General features: G+C 39.7%; 2 protein-coding genes across 2 annotated transcripts; both read left to right on the top strand.

Moving 5' to 3' along the window:
- Window positions 1-1,845: 1,845 nt before the first annotated feature.
- On the top strand, window positions 1,846-3,278 carry foxl2l (forkhead box L2-like). Its single transcript, XM_070910475.1, has one exon. The coding sequence runs from the start codon at window positions 1,887-1,889 to the stop codon at window positions 2,697-2,699; it is 813 nt and encodes a 270-aa protein (XP_070766576.1). The 5' UTR covers window positions 1,846-1,886; the 3' UTR covers window positions 2,700-3,278.
- A 1,283-nt stretch (window positions 3,279-4,561) lies between these two features.
- Window positions 4,562-17,477, top strand: tmem201 (transmembrane protein 201). The gene is made up of 12 exons (XM_070910875.1): window positions 4,562-4,671; window positions 5,303-5,423; window positions 5,572-5,766; window positions 5,847-6,026; window positions 6,838-7,202; window positions 7,335-7,550; window positions 8,929-8,943; window positions 11,957-12,165; window positions 13,118-13,180; window positions 13,288-13,575; window positions 13,817-13,945; window positions 17,374-17,477. Exons 1-12 carry the CDS (start codon window positions 4,562-4,564, stop codon window positions 17,469-17,471), a joined length of 1,989 nt encoding a protein of 662 aa, XP_070766976.1. The 3' UTR covers window positions 17,472-17,477.
- Window positions 17,478-23,129: the final 5,652 nt, after the last annotated feature.

Genomic DNA, 23,129 nt, shown 5'->3' with positions numbered 1-23,129 from the left:
GAAGTTCAAAAAGAGCAGATCAGATATATGAGTCTATGAGGATTCATTCCTGCCCAGTGTGTGTGTGCATAATTTGCTTCAGAGTCAGGAAAGTAACTCTTTGATTTTGAGTTTGAATTTTCTAAAAGATCTTCTGATTGACGATACCATTTTCATAATTGATTGACACACACGAGGCAAGCTGTAGGCTACGTTGTCAAACAATTTTGATTCCAGTGAATCAGAATCAGGTTTATTGCCAAGTAGGTTTTCACATACAAGGAATTTGCCTGGTTATATTGATGCATAACAATAAACATAGTAAGTAGAAAAAATAAAAAATGATGAAAGCAAGTACTGCAAGTCAAGACGCATAAATATAAAACATAAAATTGACAATAAAATGTGAAAAAACAATATGACAGTTATTTAAATGAAAGAGCTGTACAGTTTTACGCAGGAATGTGCAAAATGTGCAGGGTGGCCTGAAACTTTCCTTGCATAGAGTTCTTACATTGACTTTAATCAATTGATAATATTTACCTTACTTTGTATTTCACATAAAATTAGACTTGTTTCCATCCTGTTTGACCATATAGTTCTAGCACTTCACAGCAGCTGTATCAATCTTATAATCCGTTGAATGCAACCTTGTATCTAACAAAATAATTGGGAAAATAAATAAGTGGTATATAAATGTAATTTGCAGGAGGCAGGGTTGTTTAATGACTACACCATTTCAGCAAACAGAAAACTGCACAGAAAAGTGCTCCATTTATATGCATTTCTTTGTCATGTCAGCGTGATATGTTCATGTCATAGAAACCACGGGATCATAGAGTTTACAATACATTTCTGAGGGTTTGAGTAATATTTCTCCATAGAAATGTAGTTAATAATGATGGACTACTTGGAGACAGGGTTGGATAGAGTCATGGTCTCCTTAATTCTGTATTGTACTGAACTTTATTCAAAAAAGACATTATCTTTGATTCTGAATAATAGTTTAAGAAAGGTGTAACTCCAATTAATATCCTTCCAGCAACACAAAATGCCCTCTAATCCTTGCCTGAGATGTAGTTGCTTTTCCACTTGTTGCTCTCTCTTTGAGATCTGTGCTCCCCTATCAGTTCAGGGGAGACAGGCTGTCTGGTGAGAGGAGGTGATCATTATCTACCATCCTCAGCGGACAGACAGGCCTGCTGTTCATGCCTCACTGTATGTGGGTGGTATGCTGGGCTCTGATACCTGCAAGCCTCAATACTTCTCTGCCCTGTGGCATACCAAGCTGGAAATACCCAACTATCATGTGCCTCTGAGTTGTGTAAAGCTGTGAGAAAAAAACAGCTGTGTGTCCAAAGGTAGGCTACAAATCAATGCTGTGTGTGTGTGTGTGTGTGTGTGTGTGTCAGTTTATCCATATTCTTTTAGGGACAAACATCTCATAGAAAAACAGTTTAAAGAATAACTTAAAACATGCACACATAGCCTACAATATAAGATGGGGTTTGTTCATTTCAGTCAAAGTAAAAAATACTTTATATTGGTCAAACGTGTTGCAAATGACCTGTACACAATTATTAACAACTCTACACATTTAACACAATGTATGTAAAGGGGCACCGTCTTTGATCGCCTCGCTCCAAAGAGGGACTATTTTGATTACTGTTAAAACACAGTCTCGTGACCGCTGTTTCAACCTAAACTGACTGCACAGTAGTCCCGCACAGAGGCATGAACAGTGTGAGAAACCCGGCGAGATGAAAGAAGGCGATAACTGCTGCGCTCTGTACCTGTGGGAGGAGGGTGTGCACCTGCGGACACCACCGCAGCGCTGCCTTTGCTTAGCGGCAGATTGCAGCCTTTTTTGCCCACCAGGAGGACGCACAAGCGGACACCTAAAAGCCATGGATGCAGAGGAGAAACCCCCCGCAGACCTGGGAGTGCAGCTCTTGGACATCAGCTCCAACTCGCCCCCTCCTGTGCCCAAAGGTGCGGAGGACACCGTCCAGCCCGAGAAGCCGCCGTATTCATACGTGGCTCTCATCGCCATGGCCATCAAAGACAGGCCAGACAAGAGACAAACCCTGGCCGGAATATACGACTACATCATCTCCAAGTTCCCCTACTATGAGAAGAATAAAAAAGGTTGGCAAAACAGCATAAGACACAATCTGTCTCTCAATGAGTGTTTCGTCAAGGTGCCCAGAGAGAGCGGAGGGGACAGGAAGGGCAATTATTGGATGCTGGAGCCCGCGTTTGAGGACATGTTTGAGATGGGCAACTACCGGCGGCGGAGGAGGGTGAGGAGAACCTACAGACCCCCGAGCGTGCCTTACCTGACCGGGAACCCCGCGGACTATCCCGAGCCGCTCTACCTGCAGCCTTATGTGAGCAGCTCCTGGGGTCTGTGCCAGCCCAGCTCGCCCCAGCCGACCGGATACCCGACACCTCAGGTCATCACTGGGCACAACCGCAGCGTGTCCCCCGGCGGCCCGGTGAGCTCCTACTGCCCGCCACCCTACTTCCACCACTCTGCCTACGGCGCCTACCACCGCCACCCGCCCGTGCTGGTCCCCCACAACGGGTGTCCCTACGGCGGAGTGACCCAGCCGATGAGCCCCGACGGAGGCACCGTGTCAGTGGCATGCAATTACCAGCAGTTCACCTCCTATGCAAGGCAGTCGGATGCGCCGCTTCCTCTCCCATTTGAACTGTAGGGGTTTGAGATGTTCGAGCTATTGACAGCCAGTTCACGAACTCAAAGTTCATCTATTTCACCATTTCAGTTCTGCTGTCATTCGTTTGTCAGGTAAAGTTAGGCTAATTGTTTAGTATTTTGATAATATTGTTGTTGACTAAGGTTAAATAGGCAATTGGTTAACTTTTTCAAAAGCTTATTGTCAGTAGCTACTCATTGCATTTTGCTTCAGGAATAGCACCGATCAAGTGTGAACTGCAGGAAGACAGCTGATTTAAATATGAGGTTAGTTTATGCCTCTTTTGTTGGATAATTATATTGCAACCGAATAAACTTAAACGTTTTTTTTTTGTTTTTTTTTTAAACATTTTTATTATTTTAATATTTCTATTCTTTTTCAATATAGGCCAATACATATGTGACTATGTTATTTATTTATTTACCCTGGTTTCATCCCATTCTCCGAGCTGCTATGCAACAGTTGGTGATACTGACGCACTGATCAGTTTTCTTATTCGATTATGAATGTTTACTTGATGTAAAATACATCGTGTTTGTTAAAATAAAATGTTATTTTTGCATCAAATAATCTCATTTATTGAGTTATTCCTCTGCTATGTATCATGGCTGAAAATGTTGTAATAATAATATTTTTTTATTTATATCATAAATAATGATGATTCTCTATTAATGATGCAAAGCTTGGGATATTAGCTTTGTTGAAATGATTAAAAGAACTTTCCTCGAAAACTGAGTAGGATAGTGTTAGTAATATAAATCACTTATTTTTGCCATGACATTTGATATTTGACATAATGTCCTACTTGCACCTTATTGACCGATGTCACTTTACTTTATACTACTATCACTTAGTTACTGTTTACATCTTCGTTTATTACTATTATATCTGCACTGCCTACATCACAGTATGTATGTGTATATATAGGCTATTTATTATTTATTTATGCTACCTGTTTAAAGCTGTGTAACCATCGCAGTATATATATTTAGTTTTTTTGAGTGTACTGCCTGTCTAAAATCTTGTTCTTACCTGTCCATAACATTACAGTTTATTCAATTTATCACTACTGTAGCTACACCTCCCTGTCACAGTATTATATTTTATTCTAAAGGATATCCTATATATTCCATTCTATTCTATTCTTATATTTTAACTTCAGGACTACTTTGTGTCTTAGATTCTCTTTTACCTGCGCGACTTTCTTTTTATAAATTGTTATGAGTTGTTCATTGTTATGAACTATAAATAAAAAATTGCCAATGATTGCTACGCTGTAATTGTTGTGCATATGACAATAAAGAACTTGAAATAACAGGTGATATGACGCAGTTAAACCAGTAACTAATGTTTCAGAAGGTAATTATTCTTGACAGCATACGAAGTGACCGATTAATGTAATATTTTTAAAGATTCGTGATGTGCAGTAGTATGTCTATGAGTGGTATCAGGGGTTTAAACCATGAGAGGAAAAGGAAGACAGAAATGGTCCCCTCCCACATTCCAACACTATCACACTCCCCGTCTTCTACACTACGTGCTGTTTAGAATCAAACCAAAGTGTGATTGATTTCAATGTTGATAAGCACTAACACCCAAAATATTCAAATTGTGACTACATTTTTAGGTTTACGTGATAGTTTTATCATGTGTTGTTTTAGTGAATGGTACAGTCGACAAGAAAGAATGAATTAAAAATATTGGAACGCGTCCAGGCTGTTACGCACGTTCCGTTTCCGTTTCATGGGCGTGAACAAAAGGGGATTGCTTGCCGCGTGCGCTATCGCGCCGTGTTTTGCGTTACCAGTAGAACACTACATTTTTATGTTTTGTTAGCTTCCTTACTGCTAATTTCAGTGGAAATGGAGGCGTTTAACCAGCTTCTGTTGGAATATCCTCAGTTAATGTACAGTGGAGTCGGAGCTACGGCGTTTGTCGCCGGTGGAGCGCTGATATACAGAATTGCTACCAGGTAACTTCAAGGTTTTGCACCGCTTCGTATGCTTTTAGCTAGATCCACGTTAACCTTAATACAAGTTAGGAAACAGTGTTTAACGTTTGCATTGGTGGTTCAAAATTGTGACATTCAAGAAATAATTTATAAATATGAATATATATTCTAACAGTGGTCTATTTATCTACGATAGCCCGAGCACTTTGCTAGCCTGGGTGCTAACTAACTTTAATGCTATAACGTTAACGTTAGTCGGATAGTTGTGACAACAACGTTAAGATAGTGACTTTCACTATTTCAATGCACATTATTTTATTTTTTTTAAAGTTTATTTATTATTACATTTCATACAATATTGACTCAACGTGACAGTTAAGCGCTACCAAAACAACAGGGCTTCCCAAACTTTTGCACGTCAAGGATTTGGTGCACCTCCAACCAGACTGACATGAACTTAGATCCTCTACTTACTCTTACTAGAATATAAGACACAGAGTGCCTCCTTAATACAACAGGGATAATTGGGTTGGTGGGGTGGTTAGTGGATCCCACTGTGGGAAACATTTGTACCTCCTGAAATGCACCAGCAGGTTTGATTAATAGTATTAATGTTGTATCATGTAATCATGTATCCACGTCTTGCTTACAGAAAGAAGCCGACCCATGCAAATGTGAACTGCTGGTTCTGTAATCAGAACACAGTGGTGCCCTATGGGAACAGGAACTGCTGGGACTGCCCCAACTGTGACCAGTACAATGGCTTCCAGGAGGTAAGTTTCAAAAACACACAACACCTGTGAATAATATTCTTGGCATCTCGGTAAACTTCACAGAATTAAAACTTTTTTTTCTTTTTGCCAGTGGTGTAAGCTGTGTGTTTTTTATATTCTTCTTTTTGTTGATCGGTCTGGTTTTCAGAATGGAGATTACAACAAACCCATCCCAGCTCAGTATATGGAGCATCTGAACCATGGAGTATCTGGTAGCCTTCCCTCATCTGAGACACCCAAGACACTGCAGTGGGTCAACTGTCAGATGCTGCTATGCAGGAAGTGCAATAACAACCAATCTACAAAGATCAAGCAATTGGCCTCATTTATCCCGAGGGATGATGTATGTGCGCTGCTCATTTCTATTCACTACACAGTCTTTATCGATGTAATTAATACATTGATTTTTTGTTTCTTTTTTAGGAGAACTACGATGAGGAAATTGAAGCCTACAAGCACCACCTGGAGCAGACCTATAAGTTATGCAGGCCGTGTCAGACAGCAGTGGAGTACTACATCAAATATCAAAACCGTCAACTTCGAACAGTGCTCCTAAACCATCAGCTGCGGCGCAGCCGAGAGTCAGACAAGAGCTTCGTAAAGGTCAGTGCAATCCAAAGTCCAAAACTGCAGACACCTGACAAGCAAAGTGTGTGAATATGTGAATGAATGAATTTACATGAAACACAGTAAGGCTTGATGAGTAACCATATGCTGACGAAAAGGCATGCCCACTGTAGCATTTCATCAGAAAATATATCCTCACATTGTTTTTATCTTACTGAATATGACTTTATGCCACGACAATAAAGTACAGTATTTTGTTCACAGGTATTGCCACTTTCATCATGTCTCATATTAAATATCCCCCCTTTGATCTCATCTGTTTATATTGCATTAGCTTGGTTTGTGATCACAAATGTCACCTCTTTTATGTGCACCTGCCCAAAGCTGAACTGATAAGCCAGAGGTTAACACAGTTGTCAACCAGCTTTGTAACACCAGTTATACAGCACCACTGATCAGGTTTAGTGAAACTCTATAACTTAAAGAAAGGATATTAAAACTATTTGGATTGGACTTGTTTCTTTAGGGACGGTTTGGTGATCTTAATATTACATGCTTAAAGAATCAAGTCATGTATGGAGTGCCAAGGGTTGTGATTTTCTTCCCCACACACCAATAATAGCTACAATCCTAAATACATACTGTTGTTTGACACATTGCCAATTTAAGTCCTCATTATACCTCTGAGTTTTAGTGCAAAAAGGGATGTGTTTTCAGATGGTTTAATTTAATTGGCTTTCACACCCCTGGTGTAGACTTTAGTTAAAGTGAAATCATGAATCTGTTTACCCTCCATGTCAAAATGTCACCCAATATTCACAATGAAAATATGTTCTTTCTCCTTCAGAGCTCCTATTCTGCCTCTTCTCCCACGGGGGTCATACTGTTACGGGCCCTCGCCTTCCTGATATGTGCTTTCCTAGTTGCTGCATCTTTGAGTGAATGGCCGGACCACACTACTTCACCTAGTGGCCCTCAGACATTAAGTGGTGGGGTCGTTCCTCCAAAGCCTAAACCCTCCAATGAATCCACCCCCAACAACGAAAGCAGTGGTGGCGTGCCTGTATGGCAGGGTCTGCTGGAGCTGCTCCCAGACAAGGCCATAGAAAATGTCAAGCTGGTGTGGCAGCATGGAAGGGACAACCAGCTGGCGGTAGTCTCTGTTGGCCTGTTGACTTGTCTCACTGCTATCTTCTTTGCAGGACCTGTGAGGTAAGCAGTCACTGCCTCTTTAGTATCCCTTGGAAAGTTTGTCCCAGACAAGTTTAATTTAGCCAAAAACTAACTCTGGAAGCTCATGTGTTGCTGATTTTATTTCATTAATTTTATTTTTATTTTTTTCAGGTTGAGGAGAATTGATGCCGTGGCCTCTGTCCTGTGGTTCCTCATCCTGTGCCTCCACCTGACTGAGAGCTACTTGACTGGTGCCTTGGGCTGGATGGACACAGCCAGGCTCAGTATGGTCTCCCTCTGTTGCCTAGTCAGCTTTGCCGCTGCTGTGGCAACTCGCAAACCACTGGGTCCAAGAAGAGCCAGATATCGAAGGTCAGAATCTGAGCAGTAATGTTCAAATAGTGTTTGAAACATGGGATTTTATAAAGAGTCCTCTTTCCTTGAGAGGTTTGTGTTCATTAGAACCAGATCATAGTACATTAATACATAATCTGAAAGTGTTATTTCCCTTTATTTTGTCTTGTTCATTAACAGAACAAGGAACATGCTGTTTTTAAATACAATGTCCATTTTTTTACTCATAACCCCCCTTTTTTTACTGCCGTGTGCGGATGACTATGAGGTCATGACATGTGAATGGCAAACGTAAAGCATAGGATTGTGTGGCCCATGATAGGAACAAAAGACTAGTGCTACTTCACATCAAAACCTTACCTTTGAGCACACATGCACGTGAATAAGATAGTGTCGTATGAGCAGCTTGATCCCTCTGTTTGGTAACAGAATTGTCATTGACTCAATGTCAGATTTCTTATTTTTGGACTGTTTCCATGAGAGAAATTGACTAGGAAATCTTTCAAGAATCATGTAATTAAAAAGGCATTATTAACTACTATTACTAAAAAAAAATATTAGTTACCGACTCTGAAGATGACTCTCAAGAAGACTCTCAAGTACACTATACAGAAGGCATCTTGTAGGAAATTGTGCCACAATTTCTTGATGACTAATTGCATTGCTAATGCAATATTAACTATAACAACTGTGTGATGGACTGACCTTGAGAGTGAAAAGAAAAATACAATAAAAAAATGTCATTTTTAAACCAATATAGTGTGAATTTAACATTCAAGTACCCAACTAGTACTAAACTATGTAATCTTCCTCTTTACTAGAATGTTTAAAAGCATTTTGAATGTACTCATTTTTTTAACACTGTAGCTGTAGGATGAAAATAGTTACCAACAGCTCGTTGCCTGAAATACTTTTTCTTACTATTTGTGAAAACACTGCAAGCCATACTCAAGATGTGGCTTTTGAACAGTCACATCGCTCGTGTATTGCTATCGTCGACAATTTCTGAACAAAGAATAACCTTGGACCTGTGTGTCCATCACGAGTCCTTTTGACGACACTATTTATTTATTACCGATGTCTGTAAGGACTCTCTAAGGAACACAACATCAGTGCTGAAACAACTGATCAGTTTGCAAGTCAGAGCTGGAAGGTTTTTCCATGTGTGATATATGCAGTTATGTTTGTAGTGAAGTGGCGGCTATTGCGTTTTCGTCCTTACAAGTTTACAAATTCTGTGTCTTGAACAGCAGCTGTAACGGTCGCCTTTTTTCCTTCTTTTTTTTTTTTTTTAATGATGGAAATGTTAAAAGTGGTTCATGTTCTTGTTGCTATTTGAAAATCATTAAACATTTAGCTGCCGGAGAAAAGCAGCCACTAGTTCATCGATGGTTTTCCCCAAATTCTGTAGTTCAAAGGTCTTGCTGTTAGCTGCTCTTCTCCCGTCCCCATTGTTGTGGTTTTGTACTCTTGTGATTTCCACTTGGATTTTGCTTCAGTTTTTTCCTTTGCCTCGAAATGATGCATGACCTTCATTGTAAGACATAATCCCTGTAATTATACTTTTGTATACAGCACTTTAAAAAAAAAAAAAAAAGTTTTTGTTACTCTCTGTTGTGCCGAAAGCTGATGCTTAAAAATATTGACTACCTGGCAGGTACTTATTTGCTTGAGGTAATCATGTCTAAGTAGTAGTTTCTTGCGGCCTTTTTGTATCAGTGCTTTAAAACACAAACATTATGAAGTGCTCATCTCTGTACCTGAATATGGTCATTGGCAGAAAATCTTTCAAGTGTAATGTAAAACTTTAAGCAAGTACTTTGTTGAGAGTAAGTAATAAGACTCGGATGTAGTTTTTTGTTGTTGTTTTTTTTTGTTGCGCCACCAAAAACTCAGCAGTATTAGAAATACTGCACTTCCAGTATTACGGTTACATCCAGATTTTGATAGTTTCAAGTGAGATGTTGGACCGTCATCTTTTTCATACTCTATTGGAATAAAAAAAAATGCGATAGTTAAAAATGTTGCATTACATTCCATTTGCAGCTAAAAATATTAGATTTCTGTTGCACTTACCTATTGCTGCACTTGACCACTTCAGTAATACTGAACTTTCCTTTGCCAACATTCTAACACTGATGGATGTTACATGTGCTAACATTTCACCTCTTGCAAATATATTTTTGTTAACCCATTTGTTTTTACTTGTGGAATATAGTGAAGGGAGTGTTTATTTGACAGTAATGCGAAAAGGTATTAGAAACTAATAGCTGTAGAGAGTGTGTATAGATTGTAATTGGTGGGTAGAGTACTGTACTGTAACTGTGAGGTTTAAATTGCATTTTGTGCTGTCCTGTAGCGTTATGTTCTCGAACCAGTAGTTTCAAAGCTTTTAAATTGTGAATTTTGGCAACAAAAGTGTCGCCAAATGTAAAATATTCAATTTGCTGTTTGTGGATTATGAGGAAAGTATTGACTCTGCGCATGCAGAGTAATAACCAAGTTTTGAAGCTGTGATTTTATTTTTCTGCCTCTGAAATAAATCAAATGCAAGTATTGCAATGCTATAGAGTGCTATGAACCAGTATGATTCCTCAAGCTATAGCATCTATCAGTAATTACCTAGAGGCTCTTCCTTTTTTTACCTTTCATAAACTTCATCATGTGACAAACTGCATCTTAAACTCTTGACAAAGATGATATTTCATCAAACTTGGAGCACGTCGCACAACTCACCATGCTTTATTACATGCTGAAAATGTATGTATACGAATCAAGCATGGTGTACTGGAGAAGAGTTGTGAGACATGTTTTCATTTTGATTGATTGATTGAAGATCACACTAGTCTGCACCTCGTTGTGTGTGCGTTCTCAAAGTAAAGGGAAAATATCATTATTTCAGTAATGGTATATTTTTACCCTTTTGTTTGCATATGTAAGGTACATCTTAAAATGTATTATCTTTGCCAGAGCTTTACATGCTGTGCTAAAAGGTTTGTGTTGGCTATAAACCTCCAGTATGCATGTGTGTTATGCTATGATAAATGCATAATATCTAGCCTGAGTATATGGCTGTTTCTGTGTGGTTTTTAGAGAATTCCTGTATCTTTCTGATAAGCTGTATGACTGTTAACCTTCATTTGTGTCAAACACTTAGCTCGAGAAGCACTACATTCAAACTTGTATGTTAATCATGAGTTTCAGCTGCCATATGCAACTACAGCATTACACTGTTACCACAAACGTATTTTGTGGTGTTTTTAACAGCGATAGCTAGAAAACTACCTTTTTACTAATGCAGCCGAGAATGTTAATGTTTTTACCGCACTGTGTTTCTATGGATATCCAGTATGTAGCTAACAAATGTGATTGTGTTATATCTAAATGTTTTAGTAATGTGTGTGTTGCAGAAAGACTGAAGGACTCAATACTTAAAAAGGAAAGGTTATTGTGCCAAATCTTGGTACTTTTTACACAATTTAAGCAATAATTTGCTATACCAAACTGTAGAATAAATAAGCTAATGTAATATATCTCAATTTGATCAGTTACTGTGTGTTTGTATATTCTGTAGCAGCCTCAGAAATGGAGGTCCGTCCATGCTGAAAGGTTTCCTGCAACATACCCAATGAAACGTACTGTGTTTTGGGTGCTTGAATGCTGAAATAGGGTGTCTTGCTTGTCATATCAAGCTCCAGTATGAAGACTTGCTTGCTGTACATGGAATGTAATAAACAACTGGTGAAAGGATATGCCTCCTCTGTTTGTTTTCAACACAAACACACAGTCTTGTCCACTGGTTTCTCTACCGTTTTTTTTTTTAGATAGAAGTGTTATTACACAGCATAGGATTTAAAATAAAATGTTAGCTTAATGTTGGCCAGGATTCCTGTGAATTGTTTTTCTAGAAAGACAAAGCATTGCCACTATACAGAAACTACTTTGACACATAACATGTATGGGCAGTTGACTGTGTGTTGTGGAAATGTGAGTGAGATGAGCTGCGTTACTGGGCAGCATTTCTCCTGGAGCTTTTGTCCTGTAGGCACTTTCAGCTGCTGCCTGTTGTCCGACAGCTGCAGTGACAGCCTTGTCATAGCTGCTGCCATTAATGAAGTGCTGGCATTAAATATGAGAGCTGTGTGGTACAAAGTTTGTGCGCTGATCTGATTTCAGGCACTTCTTGTACCTTTTGCAATTCAAAGTATATATTTTGATGTCAATAATGTTGTATATTGACATTGACGTGGAACAGATAAGTCACATTTTAAGACTTCTTTCTTTGCACATAAAATCACAAGTTGAAAATTCTGTCTCCTTGCAGCACCCATTCTCTGTAAAGTATATTATGCTTTTTCTGGAGTATTAAAACCTTTTGACTGTTTTGTTGTAATTTTGATTTTCAAGTAGTAGACCGTTGCGTTGCTCTTGTGTTGCAGATACCTTGCAGTCCCCCCCTTCAGCAGCCAGCCTCACTTGCTCTCTCCTGACCTGGCAGACTCCTTCGTCCCCATGCCGCCCCCCAACCTCTCCAAGCTCATCAACCGCCAACAGAGCCCTCGCGAGCGCAAGGCCTCCCCCTCCTCTCTGCCTGGGCGCCTCAGCAGAGCCCTCTGCCTTGGCACCATCCCCTCCCTCAACAGGACAGGTAACATTAAAATGATTTATTTTCAGTTTGAGTTGACAGGCATAAAAACAATGAATCATCTGGTACTGGCAGATCCTTCTATGCCTTTTGGCATAGGCTGAAGATGATTTGTTAGATTAGATTTATTCATTCAGTCATCATTTTGTGATCTGATAACTAAATAACTAAAACTCACTGAAGATAATTGACACGGTATCTTTTTCATGTAGCTGGACACTCCCTTCAGCTGGGGCTTGTGGGAATATTCAGCCCACTTCTGCCTACAGTTCTTGTTGCATGACTTCCCATAGCTGCTCAGACATGTTTGATCTTGAGTTGCTTCTTGCGATGTTCATTGCATACAGAAGATTTATAATTGTTAAGATTCAGTAGCTTTCAGTTTCTGCTGCTTGGCACAGAATTGGGTTATGCCACTGATTCCAAACATGTGAAAGATATGTTTGAAGGATTGGTGTTTCTTTGCAGGGATTAATGTTACATGCACTGTATGGTTTATACTTTGGTGCTTTTTTAGAAACACAAAATTGTACAGTAAAAAAGTGCTGTCTGGAGGACAAACTAGGTAATTTACTAGAAATTGCAGATAGCAAACTAAATATGGGAAGATGTCACCTCAGGCTTTAAGAAATTGTGATCAACATTTTTCACCATTCTGACCTTTGTATAGACCAAGTGATTTGTTGGCCCCAGCTGCATTTGTCAGGTTTTTGCCTCTAGGGGGCAGAAAATCATCAAAATAACTTGACAGATGGACCACCACCACATATCACTAACTTAGGATTGTTAGTTGAACGTCTTAGCTTGAAGTTGCTTACTTTTAATTTTATCAGACACAGAGCAAAATTTGCTTTTTGGACACTGACACTAACTGTCCAACTGACTGATGCAGGTTAAAGTCCTGGTTCATGGTTGTGGTGAATGGTGTGACTGTACATTGTATTTCTATTTTCAGATTCTGGTTACCTGTTTAGCGGAAGTAGACCAGCCTCACAATACAAAGACTCCCCACCCTCAGGTATTAAAACTCCTGGTGATTTTGTGATGTCCACTCAACCCTATATCTTAAACAATTCCTAACCCTTTCAGAGCACTTGATTGACGTTCGATCCTTTTTTGGCACAGACTACTTTTCACTGATGTCTGGGAGTCGCCCATCATCTCCGGGCCCCTCTCCAACTCCTTCAGTAGCTGGGTCGGTTACATCCAGTTCAGGTTCTGCCAGACAACGGCGCCCACTCATCAGCCCTGCTCGCCTCAACATCAGCGGCCGAAAACTCCGGCTTTTCTCAACGGAGCCAGAGCCCACACTCATGTCCCCACCTGTGTCTCCGTCACATTTTCTTGTAGAGCGAGCCTCCATTTACAGCGGCTGCTTTTCACCTGACATCTCACCCTTCCAAAGCCAAAATGGTAAGTACAGCTGAGGTGAAACTGTTAAAAGTGAAATGTTTGTTGTTGGGTGGGTTGTAGCAACATGCATTGCAGTCTACCTCAGTGTCATTCATGATGCTACCACCAGATGGCAAAGTAACATAAGTAACATTCTCAATACACAGTGGCTGTAAAGAGAGATTCCACATTAATTAATGGCTTCATCTTTAGATGGTTTTATCAATGGCTTCATAATTTACCTAGTTCCATTGCTTTGCAGATTTGAGTTCTTTGTTAAGGGACGGCAGTGTGATTGAAGAGGAAGAGAAGCGAGGCAGCTCCTCAGAGTCCTCCGCGTGCCTGGTTGGCACTACGACACAGGGGCTGGAAAGCACCCCTCCTCCAAAAGGTAAGCAGTCTCATTTTAATGCAGGGAGGTGAAGCTGTGTCTACGATTGGTCGGAAATCACATTTAATTTTGGTTTCATGCCTGTTGTCTAACTGGATGCCATAACAGTGTCTTGGTCCTGGGACTTCTTGTAAATTGTGATCCTAATCGGATGTACAGTTTTTAAAGGATAGGTTCACATTTTTATGCCTTTTTTTGGGGCCATAACTCAAGAATTAATTACCATGTTTCAGTTGGTCGGATACTTAATAGGTGACACTTTTGACTCAAAGGTCATTGTGATTTCAAAGTAGCTTTTTAGCCATAATTTAAGAATGGATTGGACGATTACAGATTTCACACACATGTTGACTGGGACGACACAGTGACTAAACAATAACTAGCACAGTACAGGTGTTTGTGAGGTAATTAAATAGGGCTAGCTCATATAGGGTATGGCAGTAAACAGGATGGTGTATCGGTCAGAACACATGAATCAAGATGAGGACATTTAATTTCTTCCCAGAACTACATCATTATCAGTCTGGAATTACACATAAAATCACTATTGGGCACTGGCATCTTAACAACAACAGGACATAAAGGAATATACTATACTAATATATGCCTATATACTGTATATATAGATAGTACCAAATCTAACTACTTAATTTAAACAAATGTATCAATCAACATTGCAATGATCATTCTTTAACAAAAGCAGTAACCTCAAAATGCATGCAAATGAAAATATTACTGTTCAGAAATAAACAAATTTTACATATGCATTGACCAGTACAATGTCGCCACCCTTAGGTCAAACGAGGGTGTAACGTAATGGCGTCCACCCACAACGGACATTTCCTCCCCATATGAAGATGCTATTAACTAAACTCTTAACAGCATTTACGTGCTACTGTAATGTATGTACATGGAGCGTAATACAAATTTTATATTTCCACTAGTAAATTACAACATGAGCATCGTGACAATATTAATAATATTTCTCCTCACGCTGGGCACATACAAACACGTGGTTAAATTTGCAAAATATAAACATAACGAAGCAGGCACTTACTTTGTCATTGACTCAATACTTGAACATCACAAACCGGACCACACAGGAGGAAAATAAGGATTAATCACTCCTGAACTTGAGCACTCCCTCTTTTTTACCACACAATGAAAAAAATGCTAGCGAGTCACATAACCCATCTATACATAGGGAACGGGAGTATGAGAGTGATAAGCATATTCGGCATATGCACGCTGGTGTCTACAAATTGCAATTGAGCAAATGTGTAACTGGGTGTGAGTCATCCAGGACAACAGGGTGCAATGTCGAGTCATCTAGACCTTCTGAGCGTCTGAGCCGACCACCCACTCTTATGAGGTTCGTGGACTTGTCCATTTCAGGAGCTAAAGTAAGTAGGCGACTCCCAGATGAGACGGGTTTCCCTGCTGCAAGGAGTTTGTGGTTCTCTGGAAAAGACTGTTGTTGGGCTTGCTTAAGAATGATCATCTCTGCCTTATGAAATTCTTCAGCATTAGGCGGAGAACTGGAGATGGTCTGTCCATGGAATTCTTGCGCAATGGCAGCCATGAGCTCCTGTCAGGTGTTGTATGCCTTGTCATCCAGGCTGAGAGATCGGTGAGGTGACTGCTACCCCACAGAAGGTGGTCTTTTGGAGCTCTGCTGTGTCCTCAGGTGGTTCTGTGTTGGGCCTCTCTGGCTAAGTGACTGGGTGTTGGAGAAGGAAGAGCGGTCCTTCTGACCATCGGTTTGGATCTATAGGGGCTTCCAGGGTCTTCCCTCTAGTAAGATCATCCGCAGGATTATTCCCAGTCTACATAGCGCCAGGTGCAATTTTCTGTTAACTCCTGTATCTCAGCTACTCTAGCCCCCATGAAAACTTTGTAGCGGCAAGACTGGGAGTGCAGCCAGGTGTGTGTTTGTAGCTGAAGGAGTCTGTTTCCCAATTCCAGCTAAGGCTGAGTGTTGATGCCAGAGGGTTGGACTTATCTTGTGCTAGCCACAGGCTGTGGTCAACAACATGGCGTATGCTGCTATGTGATGTTCTCGAAATCTCACCAAGACTCCTAGCAACGAGGCACCGAGGGTAGGACCACGTAGCAGGTACTGGTTCAAAGTCTCCCTGAGGTATTGGTGAGAGCAGTTAAAGACCAGGCGATTCTTCCCGTTGTGGCTGACAAGATGATGGGGAATGTACCAGCCTTCTTCATGGGCGGTCTCCTGATTGACTTCTCGTGCGGCTTTTACTCCAGTGAGCTTCTGCATTTGTCTTGTTGGCATCCGCTCGCTTGGGATCCTTCAGGAGACGGCTCTCAGTGCTACGCAGCATAGGCATTTTTAGTGTCATCAGAATCACATGACTGCAAATGACGTATCGGAGCACACCTAGCTAATCGTGATCCTGTGAGTGAGTCAGTTTCACCATCAGAAATGCCAGAAGAAAACAAGAGTTATATACATCAATGTGTTGCATTTTCAGAGCAAAATTAAGAGGTCAAATCTCTGAAGAACTTTGTATTTTGGGTCGCCACATTCTGGGTAATTAATGGGAAACACTGAGTCTGGACAAACATGGATGCAACTTGACTGGTTGGCGGAGGCATACAACCGCTGGAAAGATGGAAAGATTTTACACAGTAATAAGCTCAAATTAATGCTGATGCAGTGGGTTCAGAAAATATTCAGACCCCTTTACTTTGTTCACATTTTTCAGTCATCAATATACACTCAATACCCCATAATGAGAAAGCGAAAACAGGTTTAAAAACAATAATAATAATTTTGATTGGCTGAAAGCTGAGGGGGGCGGTGGTAACACCATTGTCATGAAAAGTGACATGAATTAAACAGTGACAAAATGAGAAGACATAATGAAATAAAATGTGACGTCAAATAAAAGAATCATTGGGGAAGAAAATACTATGATGAAATAAACAGATTTTTGAAAAGGGACATTTTCATCATGCTTCTAATGAAATAATAATGTACTTCCTTCTTTAACATTGAACACTTCCATGCAGGATGTGGCAAAGTATTAGTGGTAGCTTCACGCATGTTAGCTTACCACCCTAAATGAGTAGAGAGTGAAACAGAAAGGTGTCTTTGATTTGGATTGGTGATGTTTGGCTGATATGACCTGCTTTTTAAGGTCCATATCAGTGCTTCCCTATTTTGTAGTCTTAGGCAATCTGTATTTGAAATACACTGGTCTCAAATTACATTGTCATGGTCTTATCAACATGTACCTACATTTAAACTAGCTGACAGCTGTATCAGTTCTGAAGGAAAATTGGCTGACAGTAACCAAACCGTAAAACATGTAAACAAAATACAAAACATTCATGCTACATTGATGATAATAATAATAATAATGATAATTCTCGTTAAACTAATTTGCTTTCTCTGACGTCTCCAGGTTTCGTGAAGCGTCTCATCTGGCCAGGGCTTTTGTTAATGAGCCTGACTACCAACCTGTTCTTCGCCTGCCTCTACATGTACCACAACTGGACATGAACTGGGTCTGCTGCTGCTGTTCTCGTGTAACCTGCACAGAATGAGTTGGCCTCTGGCCCTTGACAGCCCTGTCATGTCTGTAGACTTGGAGGTCACTCAGCAATGCCAGAAAACATCCTTTCTGGCAGTTACTTATTGTTTACTGGTGCTTAGTGAAAATACAGATGTTAGCTAACAGATCTTCAACAGCGTACCTCCCATTTGATTAGAGTTATGAGAGAACTGTGTGGCGAAATGAAATATTACGCCTTTTTGAACTTGTGATTCAGGGCTTTTTTGACCTGGGCTTGTTTTGTCTTGTCACTGCTCCTCTTACATGAGCACAGGTGCATGTGTAATTGATTGAAGTCGTGCACTGATGCTTGATGGTTTTTTAAAAACCATTCTGTGAAATGTGCAATAAACATGTACTGTTTATTCTATGCTGCCTGGACACAGACGGTCATGTCTTACCTACTTATGCTGATTGTGATGAGAGCATTACTTCTCCCAACTGAATAACATTTCTGGTTCTCTACAATAGCCAAACATGGGACAACATTAAGCAGCATGTTTTGTCCGTGGTGTATAGTTAGTTTTGCATTTTTGAAATTTGTACAGATTTCCCCTTTTTGTAGTCTCATAATTTCACAGCACTGGTGTTTGCCACTTACTTTCTATGTATATTCAGCTGGGAAAGAGTGGTGTGTCAAACTCTCCTGTTATGTTATTTTGTTATACAGTTTACAGTCAACATTTTTAATATTATGGTCATTTATATCTCATACCAAAGTGGCACATGTCACAATCATCCACTACAGAAATGGTTCTCTTTCACCAAACCATTTCATTTTCTGTGATATCCTATTCACAGGCTAGTTTGTAAGGGGCAAAACTCCTTCGAGTCAAGTGCAATATAAAAATAATTAATATTTCCAATCTATAAAACTTCAAGTTCAAATTTACATGATGTTTGCATAAGAAATGCACCAAGATTCAGATAGACGTTTTACTTCTAATTGAGCTGTGAACTAATTTATACAGGACTTTGCTTGTAACTTGTAGTCAAACATCTACACATTAAATTGCATTGATTTTGCACTTGTTTTTCTGAATTGTATTTCCAGTTTCTTGTGTTCGGTTGTGTGTTTTGAATATGTATATTTTGAAATTCTTCTATTAGAGATTAAGAGCACAGATGTTTGATTATTGTGTGTGTGTGTATGTTGAACATTACATTACAAAAAGTTGTACATTTTGGACGTGTAAGATGTGTAAAAACAGTTTACAGTTAGCTTGTTTTGCTTCTCATGTAAAGATCACATGTTAGGCTTTAGGGTGTTTATTTTCATGTTGAATGACCATGCACTTGATTTTTGAGAGGAAAACTTTTGTCCTCTTTGTCTAAGTATTATGGGTTGTGTTTTTTCTCAGACACTTAATGCTAATTGGAATTTGTGGTAATTTAAAGTACAGTTGTCAGTTTGTTTTGAAGTTGATATTTTTAGCCAAATTAAACTAATGTAAAAATAGGTTTCTGAGAAAACGAAGATTTGCTACTGAAAGACATCTAAATGACTGGCAGTTGTCTAATGAAACAATCATTAGACAACCTTATAATGAATAATTGTTTTTGAAAGTTATTGTAACTTTTCCACATACAGTATGTACACATACAAACATGCTGTTTCATTTGTACTTTGTGGCGTATGTTTATTTCTTTTCTGAAGAAGACTTGTTCATTGAAAGATAATGTACATGTTGAAATGTAAATGTTCTTTCAGTCATGCAGAATTTTCCTGAATGAGACAAACCTCAATTTTTTCAGTTGAAGATAAAATGAAATAATTTTTGAATTTGTATTTAAATTATTTTGTGTATATTTTCTTTGGACTTCAAATCACCATTATGTCAAATCAAGAGTCTGTCTGTTTGACAAGAAGTATGCGGTCATGTTCTCTTTAATATTTTCACTAACTGTTTGAAGGGTTGTTATTCCACTGTGTTCAGCAATGCAAATGTTTGTCTGCAAAAGCTCCTCGGTCTGTGTGATTGTAAGGAACAACATTGGTTTGTTTCATCAGGACCCATACTTTTTTAATAAAACTTTTTTTCCTAATTATTTGTGTAATTTACTACTCTCTGTCCAGGTAAACCAGTTATTTCTAGATGATATGTGTTAGGTTGATGCTTTGCTAAATGTGCCCCCTTCTGGCACTAAGAGCACATTTCACTGTGGTAAACTGAAAGTTTTCATCATTGAACTTGCATTGAAGACATCTAAAATGTTGCCATAGCAGCCTGAACTTGAACACAGTGGATGTGGGAGCAACTAGAAGTGCATAACTGACCAAGCAGTCAAGGACAAGTAAAAGAGGCTTCTATGGATTTAGATAAACAACACAATTATTCCGTTGCAGATTTTGTCACAGATTTGTGCCAACAAATGAGCCTCCGCCACATCACTGATGATGATCAAACTCCAACGCAACACAGTTCAGTTTATGTAGCAAACAATGTATGTAGCAGAATTTATTTTTTGTTGACTTCATGATGGTCATCTCTTCCGTCTTTCGAAATTGTTCCGTTTATCAATCGACCTAAATCATTCAAACTTGTGTTAATGGCCCGATACATGAAATAGGTCATACTCTTATCTCACCACAGGGCAGTTGTGTTTCATACCATGTTTCCTTTCCTTAACCGTAAGCTGAGCTCTTAGTTGTCAGTTACTTTTGCTGCTTCCCCTTTTGCTTGGTCGATTAGAGCATCCCCTTCTCTGTTATCGTCAGAGGAGCTTTTTTCTCTGTTCAGTTCCTCCCTCGTGACCATTCCTAACCACATTTCCCGGGTCAAAAGGAGAAAGCCCGAGCCTGACACTCAACTTTGGCTGAATGATACCACTAAGCCTCTACAAAGGGAACGTGGGAAAACTGAAACTAGAAGGATAAATTACAAATCTTTCATACTAAAACATATTGCTATATATGTATTTGATGTGAAAATGGAAGACTAAATTATTTCTGTAATGTCTCACATAACTGCCGTACACCAAAGATCCTTTTTTGAAATGAAACTCAAAACTTGCTTTCTGGATATTTTGCGTCCGACATTGTCCATGCAGACTTTGGATACTTTAGCTTCCAGTATTCTCTGTCTTGTCAACAAGTGTTGTACTAGTCTTACTCTGTTTTAAATAATTAGTGGTGCCACCAAACCTTAAACAAGACTAGCAGCCATGATAAGAGCTGGTCCAAACCTCTAGATGCTAAGGAAGGGTACTTCGGTGCTTCCTTTCTTTTGTCCTTTAGTGTAGGGTACACTGGAACATCCTTTAAGGAAGGAAAGGAGATAATGCCGTCCCACAATTCCTTGCAGCAGCATTATTTAGTCTTGACCTCATTACGTTTTCCATCGAGGTCAAGGAAGTTTTTTTAGGATTCATTTTTTTGACTATTCAACCGCAGACTCTACAGCCATGCTCGTGGCTCTGTGAGGATGTACTTAGGCACAGCAATGCTTTGCGCTAACGTGCTTACAAGTTTAAAATGCTGATGACATTTCCTAATTAGCACTTAGTCTCGCACACTTCGCTTTAGCACTGTGTCAGCGCTGGAGAAAGGTCTGGCTCAACCCATTGTCATTCTGGGATGGGGGAAAGAAATGCTCTGGCTTGTTTTGTATTTCTTTAAACCATTTACAATCATCTTGGGCGGCGCTAAGCCACGGATGCAAGTGCCCTTGCAAAACAGGAACACACAGATAGCGGAAAGAAAGGAGAATTCCAACTGAAATAATCAGCCAATGGCAGACATACCAACAGCTAACATCCTGTGAGCCAGACTAATAAGCACTAAACACCAAGCTGAGGCTGATGGGAATGTCATTAGTTTTGCAGGTATTAGGTCATAGGTCATTTACCTGCTACCCTACAGACAGAACTTTTTCGGTTAACATAGGTCCCATCCTTTGCTCTCTATATAGTACACTTCTTCTTTGTCAAATCAGTCAGAAGTACTGCATGTATTTCTTTGTTAATACTGCTGTCATGCTGCATCTTCCTCTAAAACCAAACTTAGAGCAAATCTACAGCGAAAATCCTCATCCAGCGATCTGCCTACCATTACTTAAAAATCTTGTCATCTTTGATTCTGAGCATTGCTTGGATAAACAAGGTCATTTAGCCGTCAGGTCCGGTTTCCTGCACCCGAGGACAATTTTCTTCCTTTTATATTATGATCTGAAGAAAGTTATTCACGGCCTAACAGAATAGTTGCACATTTATGGAAATAAGCTTATCCGCTTTCTTGCTGGCAGTCAGATGAGTAGATCAATTCCACTCCCATATCTGTCAGTTTAATATGAAGCTGAAAAGCCAGTTAGCTTAGCTTAGCATAAAGACTGAAGACAGGGAGTAACAGCTAGCCTGGCTCTGTCCAGAGGTCACAAAGTTCACCTATCGACGCCTCTAAAACTCACTTATTAACACATTATGTCGGGGGGGGTTTTATCCATACAAAAACCAAAGTGTATAATTTTTTATCATTCACCTTTATGATTTTTCATCAAAATGACAACACCATTATATTGCACAGTCCAACAGGAGAGAAAGTAGACGAATGACAAACAGAAGAGTATGCACTAAACAAGCCTCGACAATGTTTCTGTTTGGCCAGAACAGTGCTTATCCAGGAAGTCAAGACCCCCTTCTCAATCTCCCCCCACAGTACTGCGGGTAAACAGGTCACACATGTCAACATCACATGACCAACCTATTAATATGTTCACTCATTGTCAGAGTGAATCTATTGCCTTAAATAGTTGCTGTTTTGCTGCGCTGCAAAAGTTAATGATTCTAGTGATGGCTGTATTGCTGTGTTAAAATAACACAGCTGGTTTCCGGTTAAGCTGTTGACTACCTGCAGTTTCATTTATATCTCAGATCCCAAATGGTCTAAACTCTTATGCATACAGTATTGGGGTTCTGAGTTCCTATCAAAGCTAGCAGGTATAGTTGTACTTTTTGTCAGACACTACTGACAAAGGGTCTCTGTCTCTGTACCTTGTTTACTGACTGAGGTTTTACTGTCTCAGAGTTTAAAATAGTTCTCTGACGGTTCAGGGGCGAAGGGTGGGAAGCAGGTTCATACTTTCAGTCTGCAGCTCTGGCCAATAGTTTCTCTTCTGCACAATCACTTCCTGTTTTCACCAGCTGGTCTGAAGTGCACTCACAAACACATGTTGTGTTCGAAATACACCAACGGAGTCTGCCAGATTGTATGTGCTCATGTCATTAGCCTCTAAGACATCATTCAACAGGAAACCAGAGTTTTCAGAGGTACTAGACCACCAAGACTCAGAGAGCACATGAAAGAATAACACCTGCAAACCAAACTGACAAATAAACACGGCTCACAATATTTATGTATGTTTTTATTTGCCTGTGAATGATGTGTCTTGCTAAAACATAGTCTGGCATAGATATCAAGTCAAAATAATGATTTTTGATTATTGTGTTATTGTATTATGTATGTGTGTATCAAATAGCGGAGAGTAAATAGTTGTAATGTGCTGTTGATGTTGGGGCCCCTCCATTTCCCCTTTCTACAGTAGTACTACTGTGGTTTATGTTCCACTTCCAGAGTGGTGTCATTGTTCACTAATGGCTGCAAAACTAAA

The sequence above is a fragment of the Enoplosus armatus genome, chromosome 8, assembly GCF_043641665.1.
Source record: "Enoplosus armatus isolate fEnoArm2 chromosome 8, fEnoArm2.hap1, whole genome shotgun sequence".
NCBI classification, from domain to species: Eukaryota; Metazoa; Chordata; class Actinopteri; order Centrarchiformes; family Enoplosidae; genus Enoplosus; species Enoplosus armatus.
Note: the sequence above shows the minus strand (reverse complement) of the source record. Positions and strands in the feature narration are given on the sequence as shown.

Bases quoted from the DNA above. Each gene is read 5' to 3' on its own strand.
- foxl2l (XM_070910475.1), top strand. From the start codon at position 1,887: ATGGATGCAGAGGAGAAACCCCCCGCAGACCTGGGAGTGCAGCTCTTG.
- tmem201 (XM_070910875.1), top strand. From the start codon at position 4,562: ATGGAGGCGTTTAACCAGCTTCTGTTGGAATATCCTCAGTTAATGTAC. The intron at 5,424-5,571 runs GTAAGTTTCAAA...TCTGGTTTTCAG, and splicing joins AGTACAATGGCTTCCAGGAG to AATGGAGATTACAACAAACC. The intron at 13,576-13,816 runs GTAAGTACAGCT...ATTGCTTTGCAG, and splicing joins ACCCTTCCAAAGCCAAAATG to ATTTGAGTTCTTTGTTAAGG.